Source organism: Sus scrofa, chromosome 9 (assembly GCF_000003025.6).
Source record: "Sus scrofa isolate TJ Tabasco breed Duroc chromosome 9, Sscrofa11.1, whole genome shotgun sequence".
Taxonomy (NCBI): domain Eukaryota; kingdom Metazoa; phylum Chordata; class Mammalia; order Artiodactyla; family Suidae; genus Sus; species Sus scrofa.
Genome location: NC_010451.4, coordinates 23,045,848 through 23,073,324, shown reverse-complemented (window position 1 = coordinate 23,073,324; position 27,477 = coordinate 23,045,848). Strand labels below are relative to the sequence as shown.

General features: G+C 38.6%; 1 protein-coding gene across 1 annotated transcript; it reads left to right on the top strand.

Annotated features, from left to right (window-relative positions):
* On the top strand, nucleotides 3,342-12,570 carry UBTFL1 (upstream binding transcription factor, RNA polymerase I-like 1). The gene is made up of 3 exons (XM_021102676.1): nucleotides 3,342-3,425; nucleotides 4,338-4,446; nucleotides 10,534-12,570. Exon 3 carries the CDS (start codon nucleotides 10,658-10,660, stop codon nucleotides 11,870-11,872), a length of 1,215 nt encoding a protein of 404 aa, XP_020958335.1. The 5' UTR covers nucleotides 3,342-3,425; nucleotides 4,338-4,446; nucleotides 10,534-10,657; the 3' UTR covers nucleotides 11,873-12,570.

Genomic DNA, 27,477 nt, shown 5'->3' with positions numbered 1-27,477 from the left:
TCTATATTACCTGGTTTCCATAGAAAACTTTCTCAACACTCTCCTCACCTATTTCATGTAGTACTTCAGTAGCTAACAGACAAATTTCTTTATCAGTTTCTTTTGACAAATAGCATCTCTCCAGGTGATCTCAGATTTTGCATAATTTCATTTTATTTGCCTCCAATGCATCACTTCTTTCCATTTCCACTAAAGATCCTGAGTGCTCTCTGTGGACGCTAAAATTTCAGTGAGCAAGTTATTAAACCTTAAATCTCATAAGCTTAATTTTGCCTCCTTTCAAAGAAAATTTTACAGCTAATATTCTTATTTAGCTTTCATTTCATTGTAAAATACTGGAGGAATTAGCTACTATGGTCTTTTGGACTTGAGTTTTGACTAGAAGGTGAGGAAGATGCTTTGGATACATTTTCTTAACTGTAACATCAAAACTTCTTATCCTAAGCATGTTTCTACATCTTTCAGTTTTGATGACCTTTATGAGAATTAATATCATCTGGGGCTCACTTAAAATTGAGTAATGAAATCGGAGTAAGACCAATGGGAACACTAAACCCAGCTAAACCCGACCCTTGAGTCGTCTCATTCCCAGAAGAGGTAATTTATTTATTTGGCTGGTCACATTTTTTTTGGTCAGAAATTTTTCAGCAGAAGCTTCTTCATACAGAAGATGATCTATGGAAGTAGAAGTAAAAACGGATACAGAAAAAAGAGCATATGGGTAGTTTAAAAAAGGAGATGAGTTCCCCCTGTGGCACAGCGGAAAGAATCCAACTAGAAACTATGAGGTTTTGGATTTCGATCCCTGGCCTTGCTCAGTGGGTTAAGGATCTGGCGTTGCTGTGAGCTGTGGTGTAGGTTGCAGACGCAGTTTGGATCTTGTGTTGCTGTGACTGTGGTGTAGACTGGCAGCTATAGCTCCGATTAGACCCCTAGCCTGGGAACCTCCATATGCCACAAGTATGGTCCTAAAAGCAAAAAAAAAAAAAAAAAAAAAAAAAAAAAAAAAAAAGATGAGGAGTTCCCCCTGTGGCTCAGCAGGCAGGTTAAGAATCTGACAAGTAGCCGTGATGATGCAGGTTCCATCCATGGCCTCGCTCAGTGGGTTAAAGATCCAGCATTGCCACAAACTGTGATGCAGGCCGCAGATGTGGCTCGGATCCTGCATTGCTGTGGCTGAGGTGCAGGCTGGGAGCTGTAGCTCCAATTCACCCCCTAGCCTGGGAACTTTCATGTGCTGCAGGTGTGACACTAAAAAGAAAACGAAGAGATGCACACGTAAAAGGGAGAATGAATAAAGTGAGAAGAGAACATGGCCCACAATAGAATCCTGGGACAGCTGTCATTTTAAAGAAGCATTCTAGAAATGAGAGGAATAATGGCAAAACAAAGCAAATAAATGGTAATGAAAGGGTAAACTAGGTGTTTACCAGTGTGAGCTCAATTACACCAGTACTCTAGGGCTGACATTTATCACTGCAGTTAAAGATGCTAAGAACTAGTGGAGATTCCTCCTGTCACCTGTCCTTCGATTCCTTGCTAGTGACTAAGGATTCAAGATAATATGGTTACTGTTCCTAGACAGTGAAAAAGGCAGAAAATGTGATCTTTGTTCCTAGCACAACTCCTAATGTAAGTTTCGGTCTAGTCAAATTTCTCTCTCTCTCTCTCTTTTTTCTTTTTTGTCTTTCTGCCTTTTCTAGGGCTGCACTCGCAGCCTATGGAGGTTCCCAGGCTAATCGGGGTCTAATCGGAGCTGAGCTGTAGCCGCCAGCCCACACCACAGCCACAGCAACTCGGGATCCGAGCCGCGTCTGCAACCTACACCACAGCTCATGGCAACGCCAGATCCTTAACCCACTGAGCGAGGCCAGGGATCAAACCCGCAACCTCATGGTTCCTAGTCAGATTCGTTAACCACTGAGCCACCACGGGAACTCCCAGTCTGGTCAAATTTCATATCTCTTGATTCTTTGAATTATGTTTTTAATAGAATTTTTGAAAACATTTTATCTTTTAAGTTTCTACTCTTTTTATAGGATTTAATTTCCAGTCACCTAAAATGTTGGTCTTTTAAGACACAAAAACTTTCAAATGAGGGGGGGTGGTTCTGAATTCTGCAAGCATGCCATTGTTTCAAAGGGAAAGGCTTAAATTCATTGTATTCTTACTAGAGAAAATCATAAAGGAAATCATCTTTTTGAAAAGATAGAAAATCTATGAAAAAAAAAAAAAGCTGAAAGAGGAGGGACAAGCTGTGGCCATGTTGAGAGGAGATTAGTAGCAATTGTTTCCTTCAGTCCAATCTTGGGAAAAACATCATCCATTTATTATGTTTCTTTATCCCCAGCCACTGGGAATTCTTCCTTTGTGAGTTTCTCCCCTCACTTATAGTTAATTTCCAAAGATACCCTGGAAATATCCAGGACTAACCCTGCATTAACGTAATCTTTTGAGAAGAAAAATCACATTTATTGGAAGGAAGTTGCCTGCAAGAATTCAAAAAAGACGGTGGAGAAAAATTCGTGTGATTTTTATAGCTTTGTGCTTAGAAAACTAACACAGTTTCTAGAGAGCTGGAGTCCAGGGAAGATTACATGGAATGAAGGAAGTTTTGACTCAGCACAAGTTCAGACTAACCTGACATCATTTCTTAATAATTTTGTAGTAACACTGTTCTTAAGCAACCAGGTAAAAACATACCATAGAGTCTGTTTCTCTGCCTTAACATGCTACCCTTGAAACAAATCTCTAATTCTGTATATACCAAAAAGTGTATCTTTTCTTCTTTTCTTAGGAAATGGGTGGTTGGACTACATAACTTTTTTTTTTTTTTGTATTTTTCTTTCATACTGTTACTTATTTGCTTGTATGCTTACATTTGTATAAACAAGTTTTCAACCATCTTCTGCGTTACCGCTTTACATGCTCTAGATTTTACACTTTTAAGAACCAGTTAGTTTAGCTAAACTATTTTATGGATCTTACTGTCTGTGAAAATTCAATTAACAATCAAGTTAAAAAAAAAAAAAAGAGCATTTTTCTCAAGCCCAACAGAGGCATATAACCCAAGAGAGAGACTCTCAGAAGCTCTGAAAATTATTCTGCCTAAGTGAAAGGCACAGTCACAGACATTTTCAAGACAAAAGATCGTACATCAAAATGACATACTGGCATTTTATATAAAGTTCACCAGAGATTTATAGCCCAGGTAAGCCCGTACAAAGTGAGTAGTAAGTCATTATGACCCTCCCTACAGAGTTAAGAAAGAACTCTCCCCTTTAAAATTTACATTCCCAGCATTAAAAGAAAGTGGGAAAAAAAAAAAGATTTCAGGTGGACACACCCATCTTTGAGGGTCTGGTCTGATTCCTGTGGCTCCAGTTGCACCCTGAACAGCAGGGAGGAAGGAGGCCCAAACACAGGTAGAGAATTTTATGTTTAAATTTTCTTATCCTACCTAAAAATATACATTGTATTTCATCATTATCAATGTCTCATCTTTTTTTTTTTTTCATTAACTAGTGCAGTGGTTTCAAATGGGGGTGATTTTTCCTTTCAGGGAGCAATTGTTGCTATCTGGAAAAAATTCTTGGTTGTCACAACTGGAAGTTATCATTGGTATTTCATGGGTAGAGACCATGGGTTCTGCTAAACATCCTACAAGGCACAGGACAGCCCCCTAAGAAAGAATGAACCACTCCCAAAATCTCATTTGTTCTGGTGTTGAAAAAGCCTTGAAATAGAGAATGGATTAATAACAAGTTTTTTGTTTTTTGTCTTTTTGCCTTTTCTTGGGCCGCTCCCACGGCATATGGAGGTTCCCAGGCTAGGGGTCTAATTGGAGCTGTAGCCACCGGCCTACGCCAGAGCCACAGCAACGCGGGATCCGAGCCGCGTCTGCACCTACACCACAGCTCATGGCAACGCCAGATCGTTAATCCACTGAGCAAGGGCAGGGATCAAACCCGCAACCTCATGGTTCCTAGTCTGATTCGTTAACCACTGCGCCACGACGGGAACTCCACAAGCCTTTTTTTTTTTTTTTAACCAGTAACTTGAGAGGACAGGCAATCAGTTGAAGTTATACATAAATAGAAAGCTAAGAATGAAAGTAAAATGTTGATGGTCTAAGATTTATATGGGATTATCTGAAATCAGCTAATGATTAAAATCATATCTACTAGCAAACAATATTTTGATGGGATTTTGTCACTGTGATTTGAGATGGTCTGCCTTTGCCTTTTCAGATGTAAACATTTTTTCAGTATTGTGAAGAAGACATCTGAATGCATTCTTGGGTTATTTTGTTGCCTATTTATTACCATTTGTTTCAGGTCCCCAGGAGCAGCCATGAACAAGACAGACATGGTTCCTGTCCTTATGAAGGGTAGTCGGGGAGCAAGGCGTTGAACAAAGGCGACAGGACTTCTGTTTACAATTTGGGTCAGTATATGAAGGGGAAAACAGAAGGGAGTAACATGGGAGTTCCCTGATGGCTCCAAGTTAGGGATCTGGGAGCTGTCACTTCTGTGTCTGGGCCACTGCTATGGCATGGCACTGGTGGTTCAATCCCTGGTCCTGGGAATTTCTGAATGCTGAGGAACGGAGGGGGAGTGCACAAGTATAAATAAAGGGATATGTAATGACTGTAAACTTAGCCTGTGTAAGGAGGGAGTGGCATTTGAAGACAGGCTTGAAGGGTAAATAGGGTGGGGTGGGTGGGGGTCCTGAAGGGGGAAGGAGATTGTTACATTTCCGCACAGGGCTGAAAAAAGCCAGGGAATGGAAAGAGCAAGAAACAAAAGTGGAATGAGGTAAGCAGGGGCTTGAATATTCCAAGTTTTGTAGGTTTTCAAAAAGTCTTTTAATCTTGAATACATATGCCTTCCTCTTTTCTATTTTTTTTCAATAATTCGATGGTATAATAGGTTTCTTTTTCCTGTAAGATAATCATTCCCTATGGATTTCATCATATAAACAGTTGTATTTTCTTCTTTTGATTCTGTAATTTTGTTTCCTTCTCTCCTCGCCCCCATCATTTTCAAAAGGGTGCCACCTAGGACCTCCCATACAGTGTTGCGTGGAAGCAGTGATAGCAGCTGACTTTGTTTTTATTTCTGCTTTTAAGGAAAATGCTTCTAATAATTCCCTATTTACAATGGCATTAGTTATAATTATTTTAAGCTTATACTTTCTCAGATTTAAAAAAATTCCCTTTTATTTATACCTTTCTAAATTGTGACAATATGTCACATTATTTTAGATATTTTTTAGGCCCCAATAAATGATCAATATATGTTTGAGAATAATGTTTTGTAACTATTGGATTTTGTATCTGTTAATAAGGTTAATCTTGTTAATTGAGTCGTTCAATTCCCTGATGCCTTTATTGGATTTTTTTCCCTGATTGATTTATTCATAATTGAAATATGTTTATTGCTAACTATAAACATGAATATGTTGATTTATCTCTAGTTTGTCTATCTTTTTTTTTTTATTCTGAAGCTGTCAGATGTCTACATGTTTCTGTTTGGTATATATTATTGAATTTAATTTTTTTTTGTATATTGTCCTTCCAAAACATACTAGATATTTAATATTTTGCCTAAGAACAAACCAAAAATGTTATTTTTCTTTCATTAGCATTTTCTATTATTATATTTTTAAACTTCCTCCATTTGATATACTAGTGTCTCTTCCAAACAGTATGTAACCATTCATTCTCTTTTGTCCTGTATATGTATATTTCTTAACTGGTAAACTTAATCCATTTTTGTTAATTCTAATTAGCTTGAGTCTTTTCAGACTTGCTTCTTTCACTCAGCAATATGCATTTAAAGTCTCTGCCTGTCTATTGCTGGCTTGATAGTTCATTCTATTTAGCATTGAATAACACCCCACTGTTTTGAGGTACTGAAGTTTATTTATCTATTAACCTATCCTGAGGGACTTCTTGATTGCTTTCAAATTTTGAAAATTAGGAATAATGCTACTTTGCACATACATGTGCAACTATTTTTGTAGACATAAATTTTCAACTCATGTGAGTAATAAATACCAAGAAGTATGATTGCTGGATTTTATGTTAACACTATGTTTTGTTTATAACTAAAGCAGCCCTGGGGAAATTACTAAACTCTCTTCCAAAGCAGCTGTATCATTTCCCATTCCCCCAGCAGTCAATGAGAATTTCTGTTTTTCTGTTGTTCTGCATCCCTGCCAGCATTTGGCGGTGTTAGTGTTTTGCATTTTCATCACTTTAAGAAGTATGTAGCGGTATCTTTGTTGTTTTAATATGTAATACCTTGACGACATATGCTGTTGAATATCTTTTCATATGCTAATTTCCACCTGTATATTTTCTTTGATTAGGCGACTGTTCAGGCGTTTTGCTATTTTTTTAAAATAGGATTATTTTCTGTTGAGCTCTGTTGAGTTTTAAGGATTCTTTGAATATTTTTGAAAACAATGTTTTATTACATATGTTCTGTGCAAAGACTTTCCCCCCCGTCTTTGGTTTGTGTTCTCATTCTCTTGACAGTGGCTTTTGCAGGGTAGAAGTTTTTAACTGTAATGCAATCTACTCTATAAATTATTTCTTTCATGAATCTTACCATTGGCATTATATGTAAAAAGTTGTCACCATACTTAAGGTCATCTAGATTTTTTTCTTTGTTGTCTTCTAAGGGTTGTATTGTTTTACATTTAGATATATGATCTATTTCAAGTTAATTTTTGTGAAGTGGGTAAGATCTGTATTTAGATTTTTTGAGGGGTGGGATTTGGATATCGAGTTTTTCCCATAGCATTTGTAGAAAAGCCTATTTTTTTCTATTTTGTATTGTCTTAATTCTTCTGGTATATATATATATATACACACATTTTTTTTTTCTGATCTCTCTAGTCTCTTCCAATGATCTACTTGTCTATTTTTTCATCTATAACATAACTTTGTTTTTTTTAATGGCTGCACCTGCAGCATATGGAAATTCCCAGGCTAGGGGTCAAATTGGAGCTGCAGCTGCTGGCCTAGGCCACAGCCACAGCTACTTGGGATCTGAGCTGCATCTGCAACCTGCATCAAAGCTCACAGCAATGCCAGGTCCTTTTAACCTACTGAGTGAGGCCAGGGATGGAACCTGTATCCTCATGGATACTAGTTGGGGTCCCAACCCACTGAGCCACAACAAGAACTCCTGTAACATACTATTTTGATTACGGTAGGTTTTTTTGGTAAGTCTTCAAATCAGATAGTATCAGTTCTCCAAATTTGTTCTTATTTTTAAATATTGTTTTGGCCATTCTGAGCCTTTTGCCCTTCATAATAAACTTTTAGATCAATTTGCCAATATCCACAAACTATCTTGCTGAAATTTGGATTAGAATTGCATTGAATCTATATGTCAAGTTTGGAAGAACTGCCATCTTCCTATAAATGAACTTCCTATAAATGAACATGGGATATCTAAGCATTTATTTAGTTCTTCTTCCATATCTTTCATCAGAATTTTCTTTAGCTTTCTTCTTATAGATCTTATACATGGTTTTATTAGGTTTATACTCAACATCTTATTTTTGATTTTTTTTTTTTTTTTTTTTTGTCTTTTTGCCTTTTCTAGGGCTGCTTCTGTGGCATATGGAGGTTCCCAGGCTAGGGATCTAATCAGAGCTATAGCCACTGGCCTAGACCAGAGCCACAGCAACTCGGGATCCAAGCAGCGTCTGCAACCTACACCACAGCTCACAGCAACGCCAGATTGTTAACCCGCTGAGCAAGGCCACGGATCGAACCCGAAACTTCATGGTTCCTAGTCGGATTTGTTAACCACTGCGCCATGACGGGAACTCCTCTTTTTTTTTTGTCATAGCATTTTTTCATTCTGCAGTTGACAAGTTTCTTTTCTCTGGCTCTTGTCTATACCCATCACACACACCCTCAAACTCTGAGCTGAAAGCCTCTTCTCAAGATACACAAACACATTAGAAATCCTTGAATTTCTTCTAGAAGTTGTTTTCCCTTTCAGGTTCAGATTCCCACTATGGAGAGACTTTGGGTGCCTCCACTCTTTGTAGTTTCCCTTCATAAGACTGATAATATTGTTAATATCCCCTTTATTAAAATCTCCTGAGCTCTGTTATGCCATCTTTCCTGCATTCCACACTAATGGGATCTATTTTTAAAATCTATAAAACTGTCATCCTACCTTTCACTTCTATTTCCCTCTTCTTCCACTGAGTTTTAATTTTTCCTACTCTGTCTAATAGAACATTAATGTATCTTAGAGTATCTAATTTCTCTTTGGTTTTCCAAACAGTTCTTCTTAAAATCTTTTCTTTTGGTGTTATTTTTACCATCTCCGTAATTTGCAGAAGTAACATAAATTCTTTTCATTTTTTCTGCGTCCTCATCTATGTCCCGGGGTAATAATGAGTGTAAAACATTTGGAAAAATGCCTGGCTCATTGAAGTGCTACACAACAACAGCAGCACAACTGTATTTCCACCTTCATTGCTTTAAACACCTCGTCATATCTTTTAGAATAATTGGAAGGAAAGCATTTCTTCACCTATAGATTCAGATTCCAAATATTCCACTTTTTGTTAGTAAAAAATGATTTTATATAACTTTCCACTTTCTCCTTAGTTAGCATATGCTGAGAAGGCTTAGTTTTAGACCGAAAAATATCATCAGAGACTGTTCAAGGAGCTATCATGAGAATTTGGGACATGTCTTATCATGTCCCATAGATGTTAGGCTACCCAACTAATAGGATAAATGAAGGCAAGGAAATTGTGTACCGTTGTCGGTTCTACTTGTTTAAGTTCTAGTCAGTACCAGGTATTTTGTGGGAGTTTTCCAAAAAGAGCTAATATTTTCACTGTGCCTTAAAATGGGTAAAGTTAACCAAGTAAACAAATATTCTGCAGTTCTCATCGAATCCTTGCCATTTAAGGGCAGAAAAATATGGTTCAATAGAATGCATTTATGTGACTACACACAGTCCTGAAAAAAAATCTATAAATTGGTCATGTACTTATGGTTCAGGTTTTCATGACTAACATGTAAGGCACTCACAGCTGGCACATTTCTGTTTCTAGCTCCCGAATTGTACACTCAGTCCATGGCATTCTGGACTCTTCTTAGAAGGCAGCTATGCTTAAGAACCCTTGGAGTGCAACTTTTTAAGAGAAGTTCAGATTCACAGTAAAATTGAACAGAAAGAACAGAGTTCTCATATGTATATACATATATATATATATATCCTGCCTCCCCAACTAAACACACACAGTCTCTCCCACTATCACATACTGTACAAGGACGGTATATTTATTACAATCAAAGAACCTACACTGACACTTCATTATCACCCAAAGTCTGTAATTTTACATTAGTGTTTACTCTTGGTTTTGAACATTCTGTAAGTTTTGACTGAAGCATAGTGACAGGTACCCACCTTTATAATATGCCAAGGCATCACATTGCCCTAAAAATCTGTTGTGATCACCGATGCTTCAGCCTCCTCACCCTGGATCCCCAGCAACCACGGATTCTTTTACTGTGTCCATATGCTTACTTTTTCCATAATCTTTTATAGTTGAACTCATGAAGTGCATATATTTTTCAAATTAGCTTCTTTCACTTAGTGATTGCATTCAGATTTACTCTAGGTCTCCTATTAGCTTGACTGCTCACTTCTTTTTAGCACTGAATACTGTTCCATTGTCTGGATGAACCACTGTTTATTTACCCATTCATCTACTTAAGGACATCTTGGTTGCCTCCAATTATGACAGTTATGAACAAGGCTGCTGTAAACGTCAATGTACAGGATTCCGTGGAAATACAGGTTCAACTGATTGGGGTAAATACAAAGGGGCATAATTACTCAATTGTACAGTAAGAGGATATTTTGTTTTCTAAGAAACTACCATATTGTCTTTCAAAATGCCTGCACAATCTTGCATTCTATCCACAATGAATCAAAATTCCTCTTTCTCCACATTCTCACTAGGTTTTAGTGATGTCCCTGTTTGGGATTTTGGCCATTCTGATAGATGTGTTGTGGTATCTTATTGCTATTTTATGCTCTATTCCTTTTCAGGCATTTCTCTTTCATTTTAATTTTTTTTCCTTTATTTACTTGTTTATTTATTTTTTACTGTTATTTCCCCAGTACAATTTTTTTTTCTACTATACAGCATGGGGACCCAGCTACATACACATGTATACATTCTATTTTCTCACATTATCATGCTCCATCATAAGTGACTAGACATAGTCTTTTGTTCGATTCACATGCTGTGGTGAAGTTGAATGGAAGGCATGTTGGGATGAGGCCCCAGGACTTTTAATTTTGCAAAAGATTTGTAATGCTCCACATTAATCTCAAGTCAAAAATTGGACCAGCTTTTATTTACAGTTTTAAGAGTAAATTAAAGATAGAAGGTACATGTCCCAGTTGGGGTGCGCCTCTCTTATGTATCACATACAGGAGTAACTTTCCTTTTCTTTCTCTTCTTTCTTCTCAGAAACATAAAATCACTCACACAGCAGAACTTCCAGAAAAACTCACCAGCTGAGAGGGAAGAAGTGTGAGATTTTGCTGAGGTGTCTGAACTTCTGGGACCACATAAGTGCCCCAAAGACCTAGAAATGATGTTGTCTCAAGGGCAAGGTGACTGGTCCAAAGAAGACGTTGAGAAGTTACTGGAACGTATGGAGAAGAACCTTCCATCCAATGACAGCCACACATTCAAAACAGCCCAGTCACTGATGGACTGGGAAAAAGTAGCTTTTAAAGCATTTTCTGGACAAATGTGCAAACAAAAATGGTTAGAGATTTCTTATAACCTGAGAAAGCTTCGGACTCTGTCAGAATTAGTCTTGGAAGCAAAGGAAAATGTTCACAGTTCTCACAAAAGCAGAAAACTCGAGAAGCATCCTGATTTCCCCAAGAAGCCCCTGACCTCTTACATTCGCTTTTTCACGGAGATGCGACCCCAGTACCTCCAAAAACACCCTCAGCTGAGCAACCAGGAGCTGACCAAGGTCCTGTCTGAAGAATACAAAAAGCTGCCAGAGCAGATGAAGCTGAAATATACGCAAGATTTCCAGAAGGAGAAACAGGAGTTTGAGGAAAAAATGGCTCAGTTCAAGGAACAGCACCCTGATCTAGTCCGGAAGTCCAGGAAGTCTGCTGTCCCCAAAGGAAGCCAATCCAGACTCCAGGGCAATGTGCAAAAAGTGAGGTCTCCCCCCAGAAACAAGGTATCCATGACGATGAAGTTCCACGGAGAGCCCAAGAAGCCCCCGATGCATGGATATCACAAGTTCCACCAGGATTTGTGGTCCAGCTGGCAGCTGAAAGGGCTGCCCTATTGGCAGCGCATGGTGGAGATTGGTAGACTCTGGCAGCGGGTCCCCCAAAACGAGAAGGAGCATTACAAGAAGCAGGCTGAGCAACTGCAGAAACAGTACAAGGTGGACCTTGACCTCTGGCTCCAGACTCTGTCTCCTGAAGAATATGCTGCTTACAGAGAGCGAACCTACAGTAAGCGTAAGAACATGAGCATGCCAGGGGGCCCGGACCCCAAGATCAGAAAGATGGATCTGCAGTCCCCATCAGCAGGGAATCTGCAAGGAGGGCTTGGAGGGGACCAGGGCCTTCGAGAGACGGAATCATCAGACACTATTGGAGAAAATGTTTCACAGGCATCAGAGGAACAAAAGGACCTTAAGGAAAGGGAGGAAGGCAGAAACTCCTCAGACAGCAACAGGGATGAAGATGAGGATGGTGTTGTTGAGGGCAGTGGGGATGAAGATGAATATTGTGATGTTCAGCACAGTGGCCCCAACTCACATTCCTAAGGGGACTCCTCTGACGCATGTGCCAAATGATTTTTTTTAATCCCTTCAATAGTGTAACAGAGGACTTCCCACCAAAAGTCTAGGGATCGATGATAAAGGCAGGGAACTCTCCTTGAACGTTTCCCTCTTTCCTGCCTTCCTTCCCACTCTCCTTCCCTCCTCCCTTGGTCCCTCCCTCCCTGCCTCCTATTTTCTGCCCCTTCCTCATCCATATAAAGTAGGACAGGTTGGGAAGAAGAGAACTTGAAACAGTATTCTCTGCATCAGGTTCATAAACATGGCAAGAGGTAACACTACTGGGAGAATAACTGTGAATATGAAATGGTATTCTTCCCCTACTCTACACGCCAATACCACCCATCCCTCTTCATGGAAATGAAATCCATACAATTACGTTTCTTGGAAAACAAAACAAAAGGAAACAGTGAGATGATTGATTGGTTGGGGTGAAAATTGTTGTTCTCATCATTTGCCTATGGCTCATTACTTTTCTGTGGAACTCTCCTCGTGGACCCCTGTACTGGAACTGCAGTGGGGACTATTTGACAGGAGGTAGGGTAGGTGACTTTGAGAAAATTGCAAAATCTTTTTATCTCTTTTTCTTTCTTCCTCAACCAAGGAGTAGTTCATTAACCAACTTGGAGTTGAAGAAATTCATGTGGGAAGCAGTATATCCCTATGTATATTTAAATTCTGATCTGCCAATAAAATATTTCTTTCCGATTTAGAAAATAAAAATTTTAAAAACTCGTGTGTTTCATTTTTTTTAATTTTATTAGAGTATTGTTGACAACAATATTTTATTAATCTCAGGTGTTCAGTAAATTGAATCAATTATACATATGCCCATTTTTCCCATATAGGTTTTTACATAATATTGTGTAGATTCTCCTGTGCTATAAGTAGGTCCTTGTTAATTATCCATTTTATATACATTAGTGTGTTTATATCAATCCCATCCTCCTAATTTATCCCTCTCCCCAGTGGTATCTTCTTTGAGAACCATAAGTTTGATATCAAATTCTGAGAGTCTATTTCTGTTATTTTAAGTCCATTTGTATCATTTTTAAAGTTTCCAAATATAAATATCATATGATGTTTGTCTTTCTCTGACTTATTTCACTTACTGTGATAATCTCTAGGTCCCCCTATGTTCCTACAAATAGCAGTGTTTTATTTTTCTTTTATGGCGGAGCCATAGACAATGTGGTACCTATATACAATGAACTATCTACTCTTCCAATGATGGACATGTAGGTTGCTTCCATGTCTTGGACATTGTAAATAGTGCTGCAATGAATATTGAGGTATGTGTATCTTTTTGAATTATACTTTTCTCCTGATATATGCCCAGGAGTGGGATTGCTGGATCATATGGCAGTTCTGTTTTTTGTTTTTTGAGGAACCTCCCTCCTGTTCTCCATAGTGGTTGTACCAATTTACATTAGGAAGATTCCCTTTTCTCCACATCCTCTCTAGCATTTACTGTTTGTAGAATTTTTCATGATAACTATTCTGACTGGTGTGAGGTGATACCTTATTGCGGTTTTGATTCTCATTTTTCTATTAGGGATGTTGAACATCTTTTCATGTGTTTTTTGGCTGTGTGTCAGTATTTTTGGAGAAATGTCTGTTTAGATCCTATGCCTATTTTTTCTTTTTTTCTTTTTTTGAATAACAGACTGCATGAGATGTTTGTGTATTTTGGAGATTAATCCCTTGTTGGTTGCTTTGTGTGCAAAGATTTTCTCCCATTCTGTGTGTTGTCTTTTGTTTTGTTTGGGGTTACCTTTGCTGTGCAAAAGCCATTAAGTTTAATTAGGTCTCATTTATTTATTTTTGTTTTTATTTTCATTACTCTAGGAGGTGAATCATAAAAGACAGAGCTGCAAATTATGTCAATGAGTGTTTGCCCATGTTTTCTCTAGGAGTTTTAAAGTATATGGCCTTATGTTTAGGTCTTTAATCCATTTTCAGTTTTTGTTTGTATATGGTGGTAGAGAATGTTCTGACTTCATTCTTTTACAAGTAGCTCTCCAGTTTTCCCAGCAACACTTATTGAAGAGACTGTGTTTCCTCCACTGTATGGTATTACCTCCTTTGTCCCAGATTAATTGACCATAGATGCATGGGTTTATTTCTGGGCTTTCTCTCCTTTTCCACTGACCTATATTTCTTTGTGTGTGTGCCAGAACCATGCTATTTTGATGACTGTAGTTTGTAGTACAGTCTGAAGTCAGGAAGCCTGATTCCTCCAGTTCCAATTTTCTTTTCAAGATTGCTTTGGCTATCTGGAGTCTTTGTGTTTCCCTAAAAATTTTAAAGTATTTTGTTCTAGTTCTGTGAAGAATGGCATTAGTACTTGACAGAGATTGAATTGAACCTGTAGATTGCAGTGGGCAGTATAGTCATTTTGACAATAATGGTTCTTCCAATCCAAGAGCATGATATATATTTTCCGTCTGTTTGTGTCATCTTTGGTCTCTTTCATCAGCCCCTTAGAGTTTTCAGAGGACAGGTATTTGGCCTCTTTATATGGGTTTATTCCTATGTATTTTATTCCTTTTGATGCAATGGTAAATGGGATTGTTTTGTTAATATCTCTTTCTGATCTTTCATTGTTAGTTTATAGAAATGCAACAGAAGAGCTCCTGTTGTGGCACAGTGGTAATGAAGCTGACTAGTATCCATGAAGACATAGGTTCAATCCCTGGCCTTGCTCATTAGATTAAGAATCTGGCATTGCTGTGAGCTGTGGTGTAGTTTAATGCGTTGGCTCAGGTCTAGCATTGCTGTCGCTGTGGTGTAGGCCAGCAGCTGCAGCTCCAATTAAAGCCCTAGCCTGGGAACTTCCATATACCATGGGTGTGGCCCTAAAAAGACAAAAAAAAAAAAAAAAAAAAGGAAAAAAGAAAGAAAGAAATGCAATATATTTCTGCGTATTAATTTTTTATCCTACAACTTTACCAAGTCCTTTGAGGAGCTCTAATAGTTTTCTGGCAGCATCTTTAGGATTTCCCTATGTAGAGTATGATGTCTTCTGCAAAAAGTGATAGTTTAGGGAGTTCCTGTTGTGGCTCAGTGGTGAACAAATCCGAATAGGAACCATGAGGTTGCGGGTTCGATCCCTGGCCTCGCTCAGGGGGTTAGGGATCCGGCATTGCTGTAAGCTGTGGTGTAGGTTGCAGACGTGCTTGGATCCCGCATTGCTGTGACTCTGGCATAGGCCGGTGGCTACAGCTCCAATTCGACCCCTAGCATGGGAACATCCATATGCTGCAAGAGCAGCCCAAGAAATGGCAAAAAGACAAAAAAAAAAAAAAGAGTGATAGTTTAATTTGTTTTTTTTTCTGATTTAGATTCTTTATTTCTTTTCTTCTCTGATTGCCATGGATAGGACTTCCAAAACTGTTCAGTAACAGTGGTGAAACTGGACATCCTTGTCTTATTCCTGATCTTTTCTTTATAATGATTTTTATGTTTACAGTATTCTGTCTTTTTTCTACTGTACAGCAAGGTGACCCAGTTACACATACATGTACACATTCTTTTCTCACATTATCATGCTCCATCAGAAGTGAACAGATAAAGTTCCCAGTGCTGTACAGCAGGATCTCGTTGCTTATCCATTCCAAAGGCAATAGTTTGCATCTATTAACCACAAATTCCCAGTCCATCTCACTCCCTCTCCCTCCCCTTGGCAACCATAAGTCTGTTCTCCATGTCCATGAGTTTCTTTTCTGTGGAAAGGTTCGTTTGTGCCATATATTAGATTTCAGGTATGTGATATCATATGGTATTTGCTTTTCTCTTTCTGACTTACTTCACTTAGTATGAGAGTCTCTAGTTCCATCCATGTTGCTTTATTCCTGATCTTAGTGGAAATGCTTTCAGCTTTTCACCATTGAGAATGATGTTAGTGGGTTTCTTACATATGGCTTTTCTTATGTTGCGGTAGATTACCTCTCTGCCCATTCTCTGGAGAATTTGGTGCTACATTTTTGAAGCTTTTTCTGCATATATTGAGATGAACGTATGGTTTTTATCCTTCAATTTGTAATGTAACCTATCACACTGATTGATTTACAGATATTGTAGAATCCTTGCATCCCTGGGATAAATCCCACTTGAAAATGGTGTATGATTCTTTAAATATTTGTTGGATTCAATTTACTTATATTTTGTTGAGGATTTTTACCTCTATGTTCATCAATAATATGGGCTGGTAATTTTCTTTTTTGTAGTGTCTTTGTCTGGTTTTGGTATTGGGGTGATCTTGGACTCAGAGTGAGCTTGGAAGTGTTTCTTTTTCTGCAATATTTTGGAAGAGTTTCAGAAGAGTAGGTGTTAATTCTTCTCTAAATGTATGATAGAAATTTCCTGTGAAGCCATCTGGTCCTGGGCTTTTGTTGTTGGAAGTTTTAAAAATCACAGTTTCAACTTCAGTACTTGTGGTCAGTCTATTAATATTTTCAATTTCTTCCTGGTTCAGTCTTGGAATGTTGTACCTTTCTAAGAATTTGTTCATTTCTTCTTGGTTTCCATTTATCAGCATGTAGTTGCCTGTAGTCATCTCCTATGAGCCTTTGTATTTCTGTGGTGTCAATCATAATTTCCACTTTTTCATTTCTAATTTTATTGATTTGCGCACTCTCTTTTTTTTCCTTGATGAGTCTGGCCAAAGGTTTATCAATTTTGTTTATCTTTTCAAAAAACCCGTTTTTGACATCCCAGCAAAGTTCCTGGATGGTCGCAGCCTCCTGGCGCTGAGCACTTTTCCTGCCCGGCCAGCTCAGCCCTACGGACCAGGGAGAAGTTTCCCTAAAAAAAATGCCCGGCATGCTACAAGGCCCTGGAGCTGCTCAGAGCTGCTGCATGAGGGAGTAAACTTTTTTGGATAAAGTGGGGTATGGGGTATATGTGTGGTGCTCTGTGAGGGGCTACATGGAACCCCCAGCCTCCACAGAAAATGATTTGAACAAGCCTGCACTTTTTCAAGATGTCCTACAGTTTCACCCTTTTCAAGCACTCCCATAGAATGCTTATGGGATTCTGCATGATTTCTTTGTCCATGAACTTGTTGCATTTAATAAGCTTCACTGTGGGGGATTAAGATGGTGGAAGAGAAGGACTGGAACCCAACTTCTCTCCTAAAAACAACAAAATTCACAACTAAAGCCTGAGCAACCTTCACCCAAATGGACCGGAAGCCTTAAAAAAGATATCCTACTCCAGAAGACAAAGAGGAGGCCACAGCAAGAGGTAGGAGGGGTGATTTCACAATATAAACAAACCCCATACCTCCTGGGTGGGAAGCCCCACAGACTGGAAACAACTGGTTCACAGAGACTCACCTACAGGAGTGAGAGTTCTGAGCCCCACATCAAACTCTCATGTGTGGGGATCTGGCACTGGGAGAAAGAGCCCCTGGAGCATCTGGCATTAAGGGCCAGTGGGGCTTGTGTACAGGAGTTCCACAGGACTAGGGAAAATGGAGACGCCATTCTTAAAAGGCGCACACAGACTTTCATGTGCACTGGGTCCCAGGGCAAAGCAAAGTCTCCATAGGAATCTGGGTCAAACCTGACTGCAGTTCTTGGAGGACATCCTGGGAAAACAGGGGGTGACTGTGGCTTGTTGTGGGGGAAGAGCATTGCAAGTAGAGCTCTTGGGAATCTTTATCAGCATACATTTCTCTGGATGTGGCCTTTTTGGGAAAATCTGGCCCCACCCATAAGCACTGAGAAGCTCCAGGGCAAACAACAGTCCAGGTGGGATCACAGCCCCACCCATTAGTAAACAGGCTGCCTAAAGAGCCCCCAGGCCCACAGCCACCTCTAATCTCACCCAGAGACAAAGCCTCAGACCAGAGGGATAGGAATCATCTCCACCTACACCTACCAAGGGGCGGGCATCAGTCCCTCCCTTCAGGAAGCCGGCGGCAAGTCCCTGTACCAACTTCAGCCACAAGGGGGGCAGATACCAGAAGTAAGAGAGGTTACAACTCAATTATCTGTAAAAAGGTCACCACACCAAAAACCTATAATAATGAAAAGACAGAGAACTATAACTCAGATCAGGGAGAAGAAAAAATCTCAGAAAAACAGATAAGTGATCAGGAGATTCTCAGCCTCCAGGAAAAAGACTTTAGACTGTTGATGCTGAAGATAATGCAAGACACTGGAAATAAACTGGAGGCAAAGATGGATAATTTACAGGAAACACTGAGCAAAGAGATACAAGATATAAAACTTAAACAAGAAGAGATGCAAAATACAATAACTGAAATAAAAAATTCATTAGAAACAGCCAACAGTAGAATGCAGGAGGCATAAGAACAAATAAGTGAGGAGGAGGAAAGATTAGTGGAAATCATGGATGCAGAACAGAAAAGAGAAAAATTGAAAACAAATGAAGTCTCAGAGAACTCCGGGACAATGTTAAATGCGCCAACATCTGTATTATAGGGGTACCAGAAGGAGAAGAGAGAGAGAAGGGGACAGAAAAAATATTCAAAGAGATAATAGCCAAAAACTTCCCCAACATGGGAAATGAACCACTCACTCAAATCCAGGAAGCACAACGAGTACCATATAAAATAAACCCAAGGAGGAACACTCTGAGACACATATTAATCAAACTGACCAAAATTAAAGACAAAGAGAAAATATTGAAAGCAGCTAGGGAAAAGAAACAAATAACATACAAGGGAACCCTGATAAAGTTATCAGCAGATTTTTCAGCTGAAACTCTGCGATGAAGGGAAAAAACCTACAACCAAGATTATTTTACCCAGTAAGGCTCTCATTCAGATTTGAAGGAGAAATCAAAAACTTCACAGATAAGCAAAAGCTAAGAGAATTTGGCAACATTAAACCAGCTTTACAACAAATACTAAAGTAACTTCTCTAGGCAGAAAAGAAAAGGCTGCAACCAAAAACAAAAATATCACAAATGACAAGGCTCACCAGTAAAGGTATATACACAGTAAAGACATGAAATCATCCATGCACAATTATGCCACCAAAATCAGAAATCATGAGAAGAGGAGGGTACAAATGCAGGACAATGGAGATGCACTTGCAATTAAGAGGCCAACAACTTAAAACAATCTCCTTTCTATGTAGACTCACATCAAAACTTCAGAATAACTGCAAACAAAAAATCTACAATTGATACGCAAACAAATAAGAAAAATCAACTCAAATATAACACTAAAGATAGTCATTAAACCACAAGAGGAAAGAACAAGTGAAGGGAAGGAAAAAGAGCAAGAAAAACAAATCCAAAGCAATTAATAAAATGCCAATAAGAACATACATATCAATAATTATCTTAAATCTTAATGGGCTTAACACCCCAACCAAAAGACATAGACTGGCTGAATAAATACAAACAAGACCCATATATATGCTGTCTTCAAGAGACCCACTTCACTTCTAGAGACACATACAAATTGAAAGTGAGAGGATAGAAGAAAATATTTCATGCAAACGGGGATTAAAAGAAAGCTGGAGTAGCAATACTCATATCAGAAAAAAATAGACTTTAAAATAAAGAATATTTTAAGGAACAAAGAAGGTCATTACATAATGATCAAAGGATCAATCCAAGAAGAAGATATAACAATTTTAAATATCTACACACCCAACATAGGTTCACCACAATATATAAGGCAACTGCTTACAACCTTAAAAGGTCAAATCAACAATAACACAATAACAGTGGGGGACTTTAACATCCCACTTACAGCAATGGACAGATCAACCAGACAGAAAACCAATAAGGAAACACAGGCCCCGAATGATGCATTAAACCAGATGGACTTAATAGATATTTATAGGACATTCCATTCAAAAGCAACAGAATACACATTCTTCTCAAGTGCACATGGAACATTCTCTAAGATTGATCACATCCTGGGCTACAAATCCAACCTCGGTAACTTTAAGAAATTTGAAATCATATCAAGCATCTTATCTGACCACAACACTATATGACTGGAAATCAAAAACAAGAAGAAATCGGCCAAAAAAACACAAACACGTGGAGACTAAATAACATGCTACTAAACAACCAATGGATCACTGAAGAAATCAAACAGGAAATTAAAAAATACCTAGAAGCAAATGACAACAAAGATATGACACTCCAAAACCTATGGGATGCAGCAAAAGCCATTCTAAGAGGGAAGTTTATAGCAATACAAGCCCACCTCAGGAAACAAGAAAAAGCTCAAATAAACAAGCTAACTTTATAGCTAAAGCAGCTCGAGAGAGAAGAACAGACAAGACCTAAAGTTAGTAGAAGGAAAGAAATCATAAAGATCAGAGCAGAAATCAAAGAAATAGAAACAAAGAAAACCATGGAAAAGATCAATGAAACGAAAGCTGGTTCTTTGAAAAGATCAACAAAATTGATAAATCCCTAGCCAGACTTATCAAGAAAAAATGAGAGAGGACTCAAATCAAAGAAATTAGAAATGAAAAAGGAGAAGTAACAACGGACATCACAGAAATTCAAAGGATCATAAGAGACTACTATATGCAACTATATGCCAATAAAATGGAAAACCTAGAATGGACAAATTCTTAGAAAAGTACGATCTTCCAAGACTAAACCAAGATGAAATAGAAAAGATGAACGGACCCATCACAAGAACTGAAATTGAAACTCTGATTAAAAAACTTCCAACAAACAAAAGTCCAGGACCAGATGGCTTCACAGGCAAATTCTATCAAGCATTTAGAGAAGAGCTAACACCTCTCCTTCTGAAACTATTTCAAAAAATTTCAGAGAAAGGGGTGCTCCCAAACTCATTCTGTGAGGCCACCATCACCCTATACCAAAACCAGAAAAATACTCCACAAAAAAAGAAAACTACAGGCCAATATCACTGATGAACATTGATGCAAAAATCCTCAACAAAATACTAGCACACCACGTCCAACAATACATTAAAATGATTGTACATCATGATCAAGTGGGATTTATCCCAGGGATGCAAGGGTTCTTCAATATCCGCAAATCCATCAGTGTGATACACCACATTAACAAACTGAAGAACAAAAACCATATGATCCTCTCAATAGATGTGGAAAAAGCCTTTGACAAAATCCAACACCCATTTCTGATAAAAAAACCCTTCAGAAAGTGGGCATAGCGTAACCTACCTCCACATAATAAAGGCCATATAAGACAAACCCACAGTGAACATCATTCTCAATGGTAAAATGCTTAAAGAATTCCCGCTGAGATCAGGAACAAGACAAGGATGTCCACTCTCGCCACTACTCTTCAACATAGTTTTGGAAGTCCTAGCCCCAGCAATCAGAGAAGTAAGAAAAATAAAAGGAATCCAAATTGGAAAGGAAGAAGTAAAACTATCACTCTTTGCAGATGACATGATACCATACCTAGAGAATCCTAAAGACTCTACCAGAAAACACTTAGAGCTCATCCACGAATTTGGCAAAGTCGCAGGATACAAAATCAATACACAGAAATCAACAGCATTTCTATACACTAACAATGAAGGAGCAGAAAAAGAAATTAGGGAAGCAATCCCATTTACCATCACATCCAAAAGAATAAAATACCTAGGAGTAAACCTACCTAAATAGACAAAAGACCTGTACTCTGAAAACTATAAGACACTGATGAAAGCAATCAAAGATGACACAAATAGATGGAAAGATATACCATGCTCATGGATTGGAAGAGTTAATGTTATCAAAATGACTATACTACCCAAGGCAATGTACAGATTCAATGCAATCCCTATCAAATTACCAAGGACATTCTTCACAGAACTTGAATAAAATTTTTAAAGTTTGTTTGGAAGCACAAAAGACCCAGAATAGCCAAAGACATCCTGAAAAAGAAAAATAGAGCTGGAGGAATCAGGCTCTTGGACTTCAGACTCTACTACAAAGCAAAAATCATCAAAACTGTATGGTACTGGTGCAAAGACAGAAATATAGATCAGTGGAACAGGATAGAAAGCCCAGAATTCAACCCACACACCTACAGCCAACTCATCTATGACAAAGGAGGCAAGAATATACAATGGAGAAAGGATAGCTTGTTCAAGAAGTGGTGCTGGGAAAACTGGACAGCCACATGGAAAAGAATGAAATGAGAACACTCCGTAACACCATACACAAAAAATACACTCCAAATGGATTAAAGACCTAGATATAAACCCAGACACTATAAAATTCTTAGGGCAAAACATAGGCCAATCACTGACATAAATGACAGCAACATCTTCTCAGATCCACCTCTTAGAGTAATGACAATAAAAACAAAAAGAAACAAATGGGACCTACTCAAACTTCAAAGTTTCTGCACAGCAAAGGAAACCCTAAATAAAAAGACAACCCACAGAATGGGAGAAAGTCTTTGCAAGTGAATCGACTGACAAGGGGTTAATCTCCAACATTTATAAACACCTTCTGCAGTTCCATACCCAAAAAACAAACAACCCCATCCAAAAATGGGCAGAAGATCTACTCAGACAATTCTCCAAAGAAGACATACAGACGGCCAAAATACACATGAAAAGATGTTCAACAGCACTCATTCTTAGAGAAAGGCACATCAAAACCACGATGAGGTACCACCTTACCCCAGCCAGAATGGCCATCATCCAAAAGTCTACAAACAAGAAGTGCTGGAGAGGGTGTGGAGAAAAAGGAACCCTAGTACACTGTTGGTGGGATTGTACATTGGTGCAACCACTGTGCAAAACAGTATGAAGATGCCTCAGACAACTAAACATAGAACTACCATTTGGTCCAGCAATCCCACTCCTGGGCATCTATCCAGAGAAAACCATAACTCACAAAGACACATGTATTCTGATGTTCATTGCAGCACTGTTTGCAACAGCCAAGACATGGAAACAACCCACATGTCCATCGACAGAGGAGTGGCTCAAGAAGATGTTGTACATATACACAATGGAATATTACTCAGCCATTAAAAGGAATGAAATACCGGCATTGTTAGCAACATGGATGGACCTAGAAATTATCATGCTAAGTGAAGTCAGCCATACAATGAGACACCAACACCAAATGCTTTCACTGACATGTGGAATCTGAAAAAAGGACAGACTGAACTTTGCAGAACAGATGCTGACTCACAAACATTGAAAAATTTATGGTCTTCGGAGGGGAGAGTTTGGGGGGTGGGGGGATGCTCTGGTGTTGTTGGATGGAAATCCTGTGAAATTGGATTGTTATGATCATTATACAACTACAGATGTGATAAATTCATTTGAGTAATAAAAAATAAAATAAAAAATGATAAGCTCCAAAATAAATTTTTTTTAATAATGTTTTTTGTCTTTTTAGGGTCACATCTGTGGCATATGGAGGTTCCCAGGCTAGGGATCGAAATGGAGCTGTAGCTGCCAATTGGATCCGAGCTGCATCTGCAACCTACACCACAGTTCATGGCAACATTGGATCCTTAACCCACTAAATGAGGCCAGGGACTGAACCTGGGTCTTCATGGATACTAATCAAATTTATTTCTGCTGAGCCACATGGGAGCTTCAAAAAATAAGTTTTTAATTTCATTGACCCTTTCTATTTTTTTTGCTTCATCTCTATTTCTGCTCTGATCTGTACGACTTCTTTCTTTCTACTAACTTTGGGTTTTGTTTGTTCCTCCTCTAGATGCTTTAGGTATAAATGTAGGTTGTTTGTGATTTTTCTTGTTTCCTGAGGTGAGATTGTTTTGCTATAAACTTCCCTCTTAGAACTCCTTTTGCTGTCTGCTATAGGTTTTGGACTGTTGTATCTTCACTGTCATTTCTTCTAAGTATATTTTGATTTCCTCTTTGATTTCTTTAGTGAGCCCTTGGTTTTTTAGTAGTATATTCTTTAGCCTTCATGTGTTTGTGGGTTTATTCTGCAGGGTTTTTTTTTCTTGTGGTTGATTTCTAGTCTCATAGTGTTGTGGTCAGAAAAGATGCTTGACGTGATTTAAATTTTCTTAAATTTACTGAGATCAGATTTATGTCCCAAGACGGAATCTGTCCTGAAGAATGTTCCATGTGAAATTAAGAAGAATGTGTATTCTGCTGCTTTTGAATAGAATGTTCTATAAATATCAGCTTTGTCTATCTGGTCTAATGTATTGTTTATAGCTTGTGTATCCTTACTAATTTTCTGTTTAGATGATTTGTACATTAATGTCCCCCACTATTACTGTGTTACTATAAATTTCTCCTTTTATATCTGTTGACATTTGCCTTGTATATTGTGCTGCTCCTACGTTGGGTGCATATATGTTTACAACTGTTATATGTTCTTGGATTGGCCCCTTGATCATTATGTAATATCCTTTTTTGTCTGTTGTAACAGTCTTTAAAGTCTATTTTATCTGACATAAATACATAATACTCCACTTTCCTCTGACTTCTATTTTCATGGAATATCTTTTTCCATCCTGTCACTTTCAGCCTGTATGCCTCTAGATCTGAGGTAGGTCTCTTAAAGGCAGCAAATATACAGATGTTGTTTTTGTGTTTATTCATCCAGCTTATGTCTTTTCATTGGAGCATTTAATCCTTTTTACATTCAAGCTAACCATCAATATGTATGTACTTTTTACCATTTTCTGAATTGCTTTGGATTTGTTTTTGTTTTTTGTTTTTTTTGTCTTTTGTCTTTTTTGTTGTTGTTTTGTTGTTGTTGTTGTTGCTATTTCTTGGGCCGCTCCCGCGGCATATGGAGGTTCCCAGGCTAGGGGTCCAATCGGAGCTGCAGCCACCGGCCTACGCCAGAGCCACAGCAACGCGGGATCCGAGCCGCCGCGTCTGCAACCTACACCACAGCTCACGGCAACGCCGGATCATTAACCCACTGAGCAAGGGCAGGGATCAAACCCGCAACCTCATGGTTCCTAGTCGGATTCGTTAACCACTGCGCCACGACGGGAACTCCTGGATTTGTTTTTGTATGTCGTTTTTTCCTTAACATTCTACGTTGAATAATGCTCCAACCCCATTTCCCCCAGTGCTGTAAATGTGAGCTCTGAATGAATGTCTAAGTCTTCCAAGTTCTAGTCGGTTTTTAATAGGTAACCTTAGATAGTTACCATTTCTTTACAATTTGCCCGTCATTAAACACAATAAACAGAGAAGATAGATTAGTAAAGGACAAAACAGTATTACAACGGATGATTCACAGACATTTTGAAAACAGAAAATAAAAAATTTTAAAGTAACTTTTTAGAGAGAAATCTTTTGAAAGCTTTATTATACTATAGACTTACATATATTTTCGCTTTTTGAAATAAATATTAAAGCTTATTTTGAGTTTATATTGAACAAGAGGGCAAATGGTGCAAAGTTAAGGATGATATTAAAATATTTATATTTTCTTGACTCTAGATTCTTATAGGCACTTTTGGTATTTCAGTAATACCGAAACTGTAGACACTTTTGGTATTTTGGTAAGGATAACAATATGCTTTCTTTCTCTTAGGACTATGAGGAAATATCTGTATTTAAGTTAACTCTAAATAGCTGAAATTTTAAAAGTATTTGGGAAACTCTTTTGTAAATGATACCACTTGCTTCCCTCCCCAACATTAAGTTTGTAAAATTAGCACCAAGGACGTCATTCCCTTTATTTCAAGTAATAGGTAATAGAAGAGGCTCTTGCTACCTGGATATAGTAAGTTTTATAACATGGTCTAGATAGTAAATTTAATTAACCAGTATTAAAATACCTCTCATAACATATTCAGGAAGTATACTTAGTGGTGGAAATACAGCTGTGGATATACCAATCAGTATGAGACGAAAACAATTAAATCAAAAACCAGTGCTCTATTGTATGATAGTAACATGGGAACATACAATTTCCCTGCCCTACTATCCCATTCTTTGTGGTCCAAAAAATAAACCATGCTTTTTAAAATTTACTTTGCTAAAAAAAATTTAGTCCTTGTGTCCACACTCGTTAAGTACTGAAGTGCCTCATCTTTCTCAAGTTCTGTATGTACACCAGTGTCGCTTTTTGGCCTATCTAATCATTTCCCAATTTCTTTTCTGAATCAATTTCATTTGATTCAGAAAACTCACAAATTTTTTTTTTTTTTTTGTCTTTTCAGGGCTGCACCCACGGCATATGGAAGTTCCCAGGCTGGGGGTCAAATAGGAGCTGTAGCCACCGACCTACGCCACAGACACAGCAACACTGGATCCTTAACCCACTAAGCAAAGCCACGGATCGAACCTGCAACCTCATGGTTCCCAGTCGGATTTGTTTCTGCTGTGCCACAACAGGAACTCCCAGAAAACTCACAATTTTGAGGAGAAGTTTACCTCACTTTAATACAATATTTTCCCCAGTGATTGCATGTATTACCTAGTTCTGTGGTGTAGACTATTATCTCTCCTGTGTTTGCAGCCTGCTTCATTCACTTTTAAAGTTGACACAGCAATGCTGACCCACTGAGTGAGGCCAGGGATCAAACCTGCTACTAGCTGATTCTTAACCCTATGAGCCACAACAGAAACTCCTAAAAATTATTTTTTAAGCTCCGCATAAAACATAAAATACAATTTATCAGGCAACTGCTTTGAGTCCTTGTAATGGATAGGAATATCAAAGGGATGAATAAAATCAGAGAGCTAAAATTAAGCACGTGTTAATTCCAACACGCGTGCCAAGAAAAGGTAACAAAACAGGAATAGAATCGCTTCACTAAATTGATAAACAAGGTTATTTCATTGGAAGATCCTTACTTTGCTGGAATTTTTCCCAGGAGAGTCTCCGGAGCTGCTCTGTGGTGGATTTTGTACTCACCCAAGGAGCTGTAGAAACGATCTAAGCTGGAGAAGTAGGAAGGCAAAGTCGGCTCAGGGATCAAGGCTTCCAAGTGTGGCAGTGGGAGCTTTCGAAGCCTGCAGAGCCAGGCGAGCCCCAGATGCCGGCTCTCAGGTCTGGAGAAGAATGTGGTTTGGCTCCTTGAGGCTCCTTATATTGGGTTTCTGAAGACCACGCCCATTTGCTCAAGAGAGTGCATTTCACCTGTCCTCCAGTGGGCGTTCACTCGGATGATTAGATCCCTTAAACCTAGGACAAGATTGACTTAACACTTTGGATAATCTTCACAAACACATTACTGAAAACATCATTTCATCCAGAGAAACTGATTATACCCCTAACCCACCGACAAAAGCACCTTGATATCTGCCATTGTGGCTATCAAAGGCCTTTATTTTTAACTTACCAAAGAAGTTGAGAAGATTATTTCATCACTTAGAGAATTTAGTAAATCTCTTGGAAAACTTGGAAAGGTGTTCCCTGAGGTTTGTTTAATAAGTGCTATCCTGGAGAAAGTGCTTTATTGTATTGATTGACTGACTTTTGAATTTTGAAGTAAGCCTTCAATATAAGAACCCCTGTGGCCATCCCTCCAGAATGGAGATTTCTCCTGCCCTCACCTCCTGCTGCAGACCAAGCCCCCAAGCCCCCAACCCCCCAACAGCAAGACAGGAGATTCTCTGCCTGGTGCTCCCCCACCAGGCGCAGCAGGGACAGTAGAGACCCAGCTCAGAGACCCCTTTGGATCAAAGT

Bases quoted from the DNA above. Each gene is read 5' to 3' on its own strand.
- UBTFL1 (XM_021102676.1), top strand. From the start codon at position 10,658: ATGATGTTGTCTCAAGGGCAAGGTGACTGGTCCAAAGAAGACGTTGAG.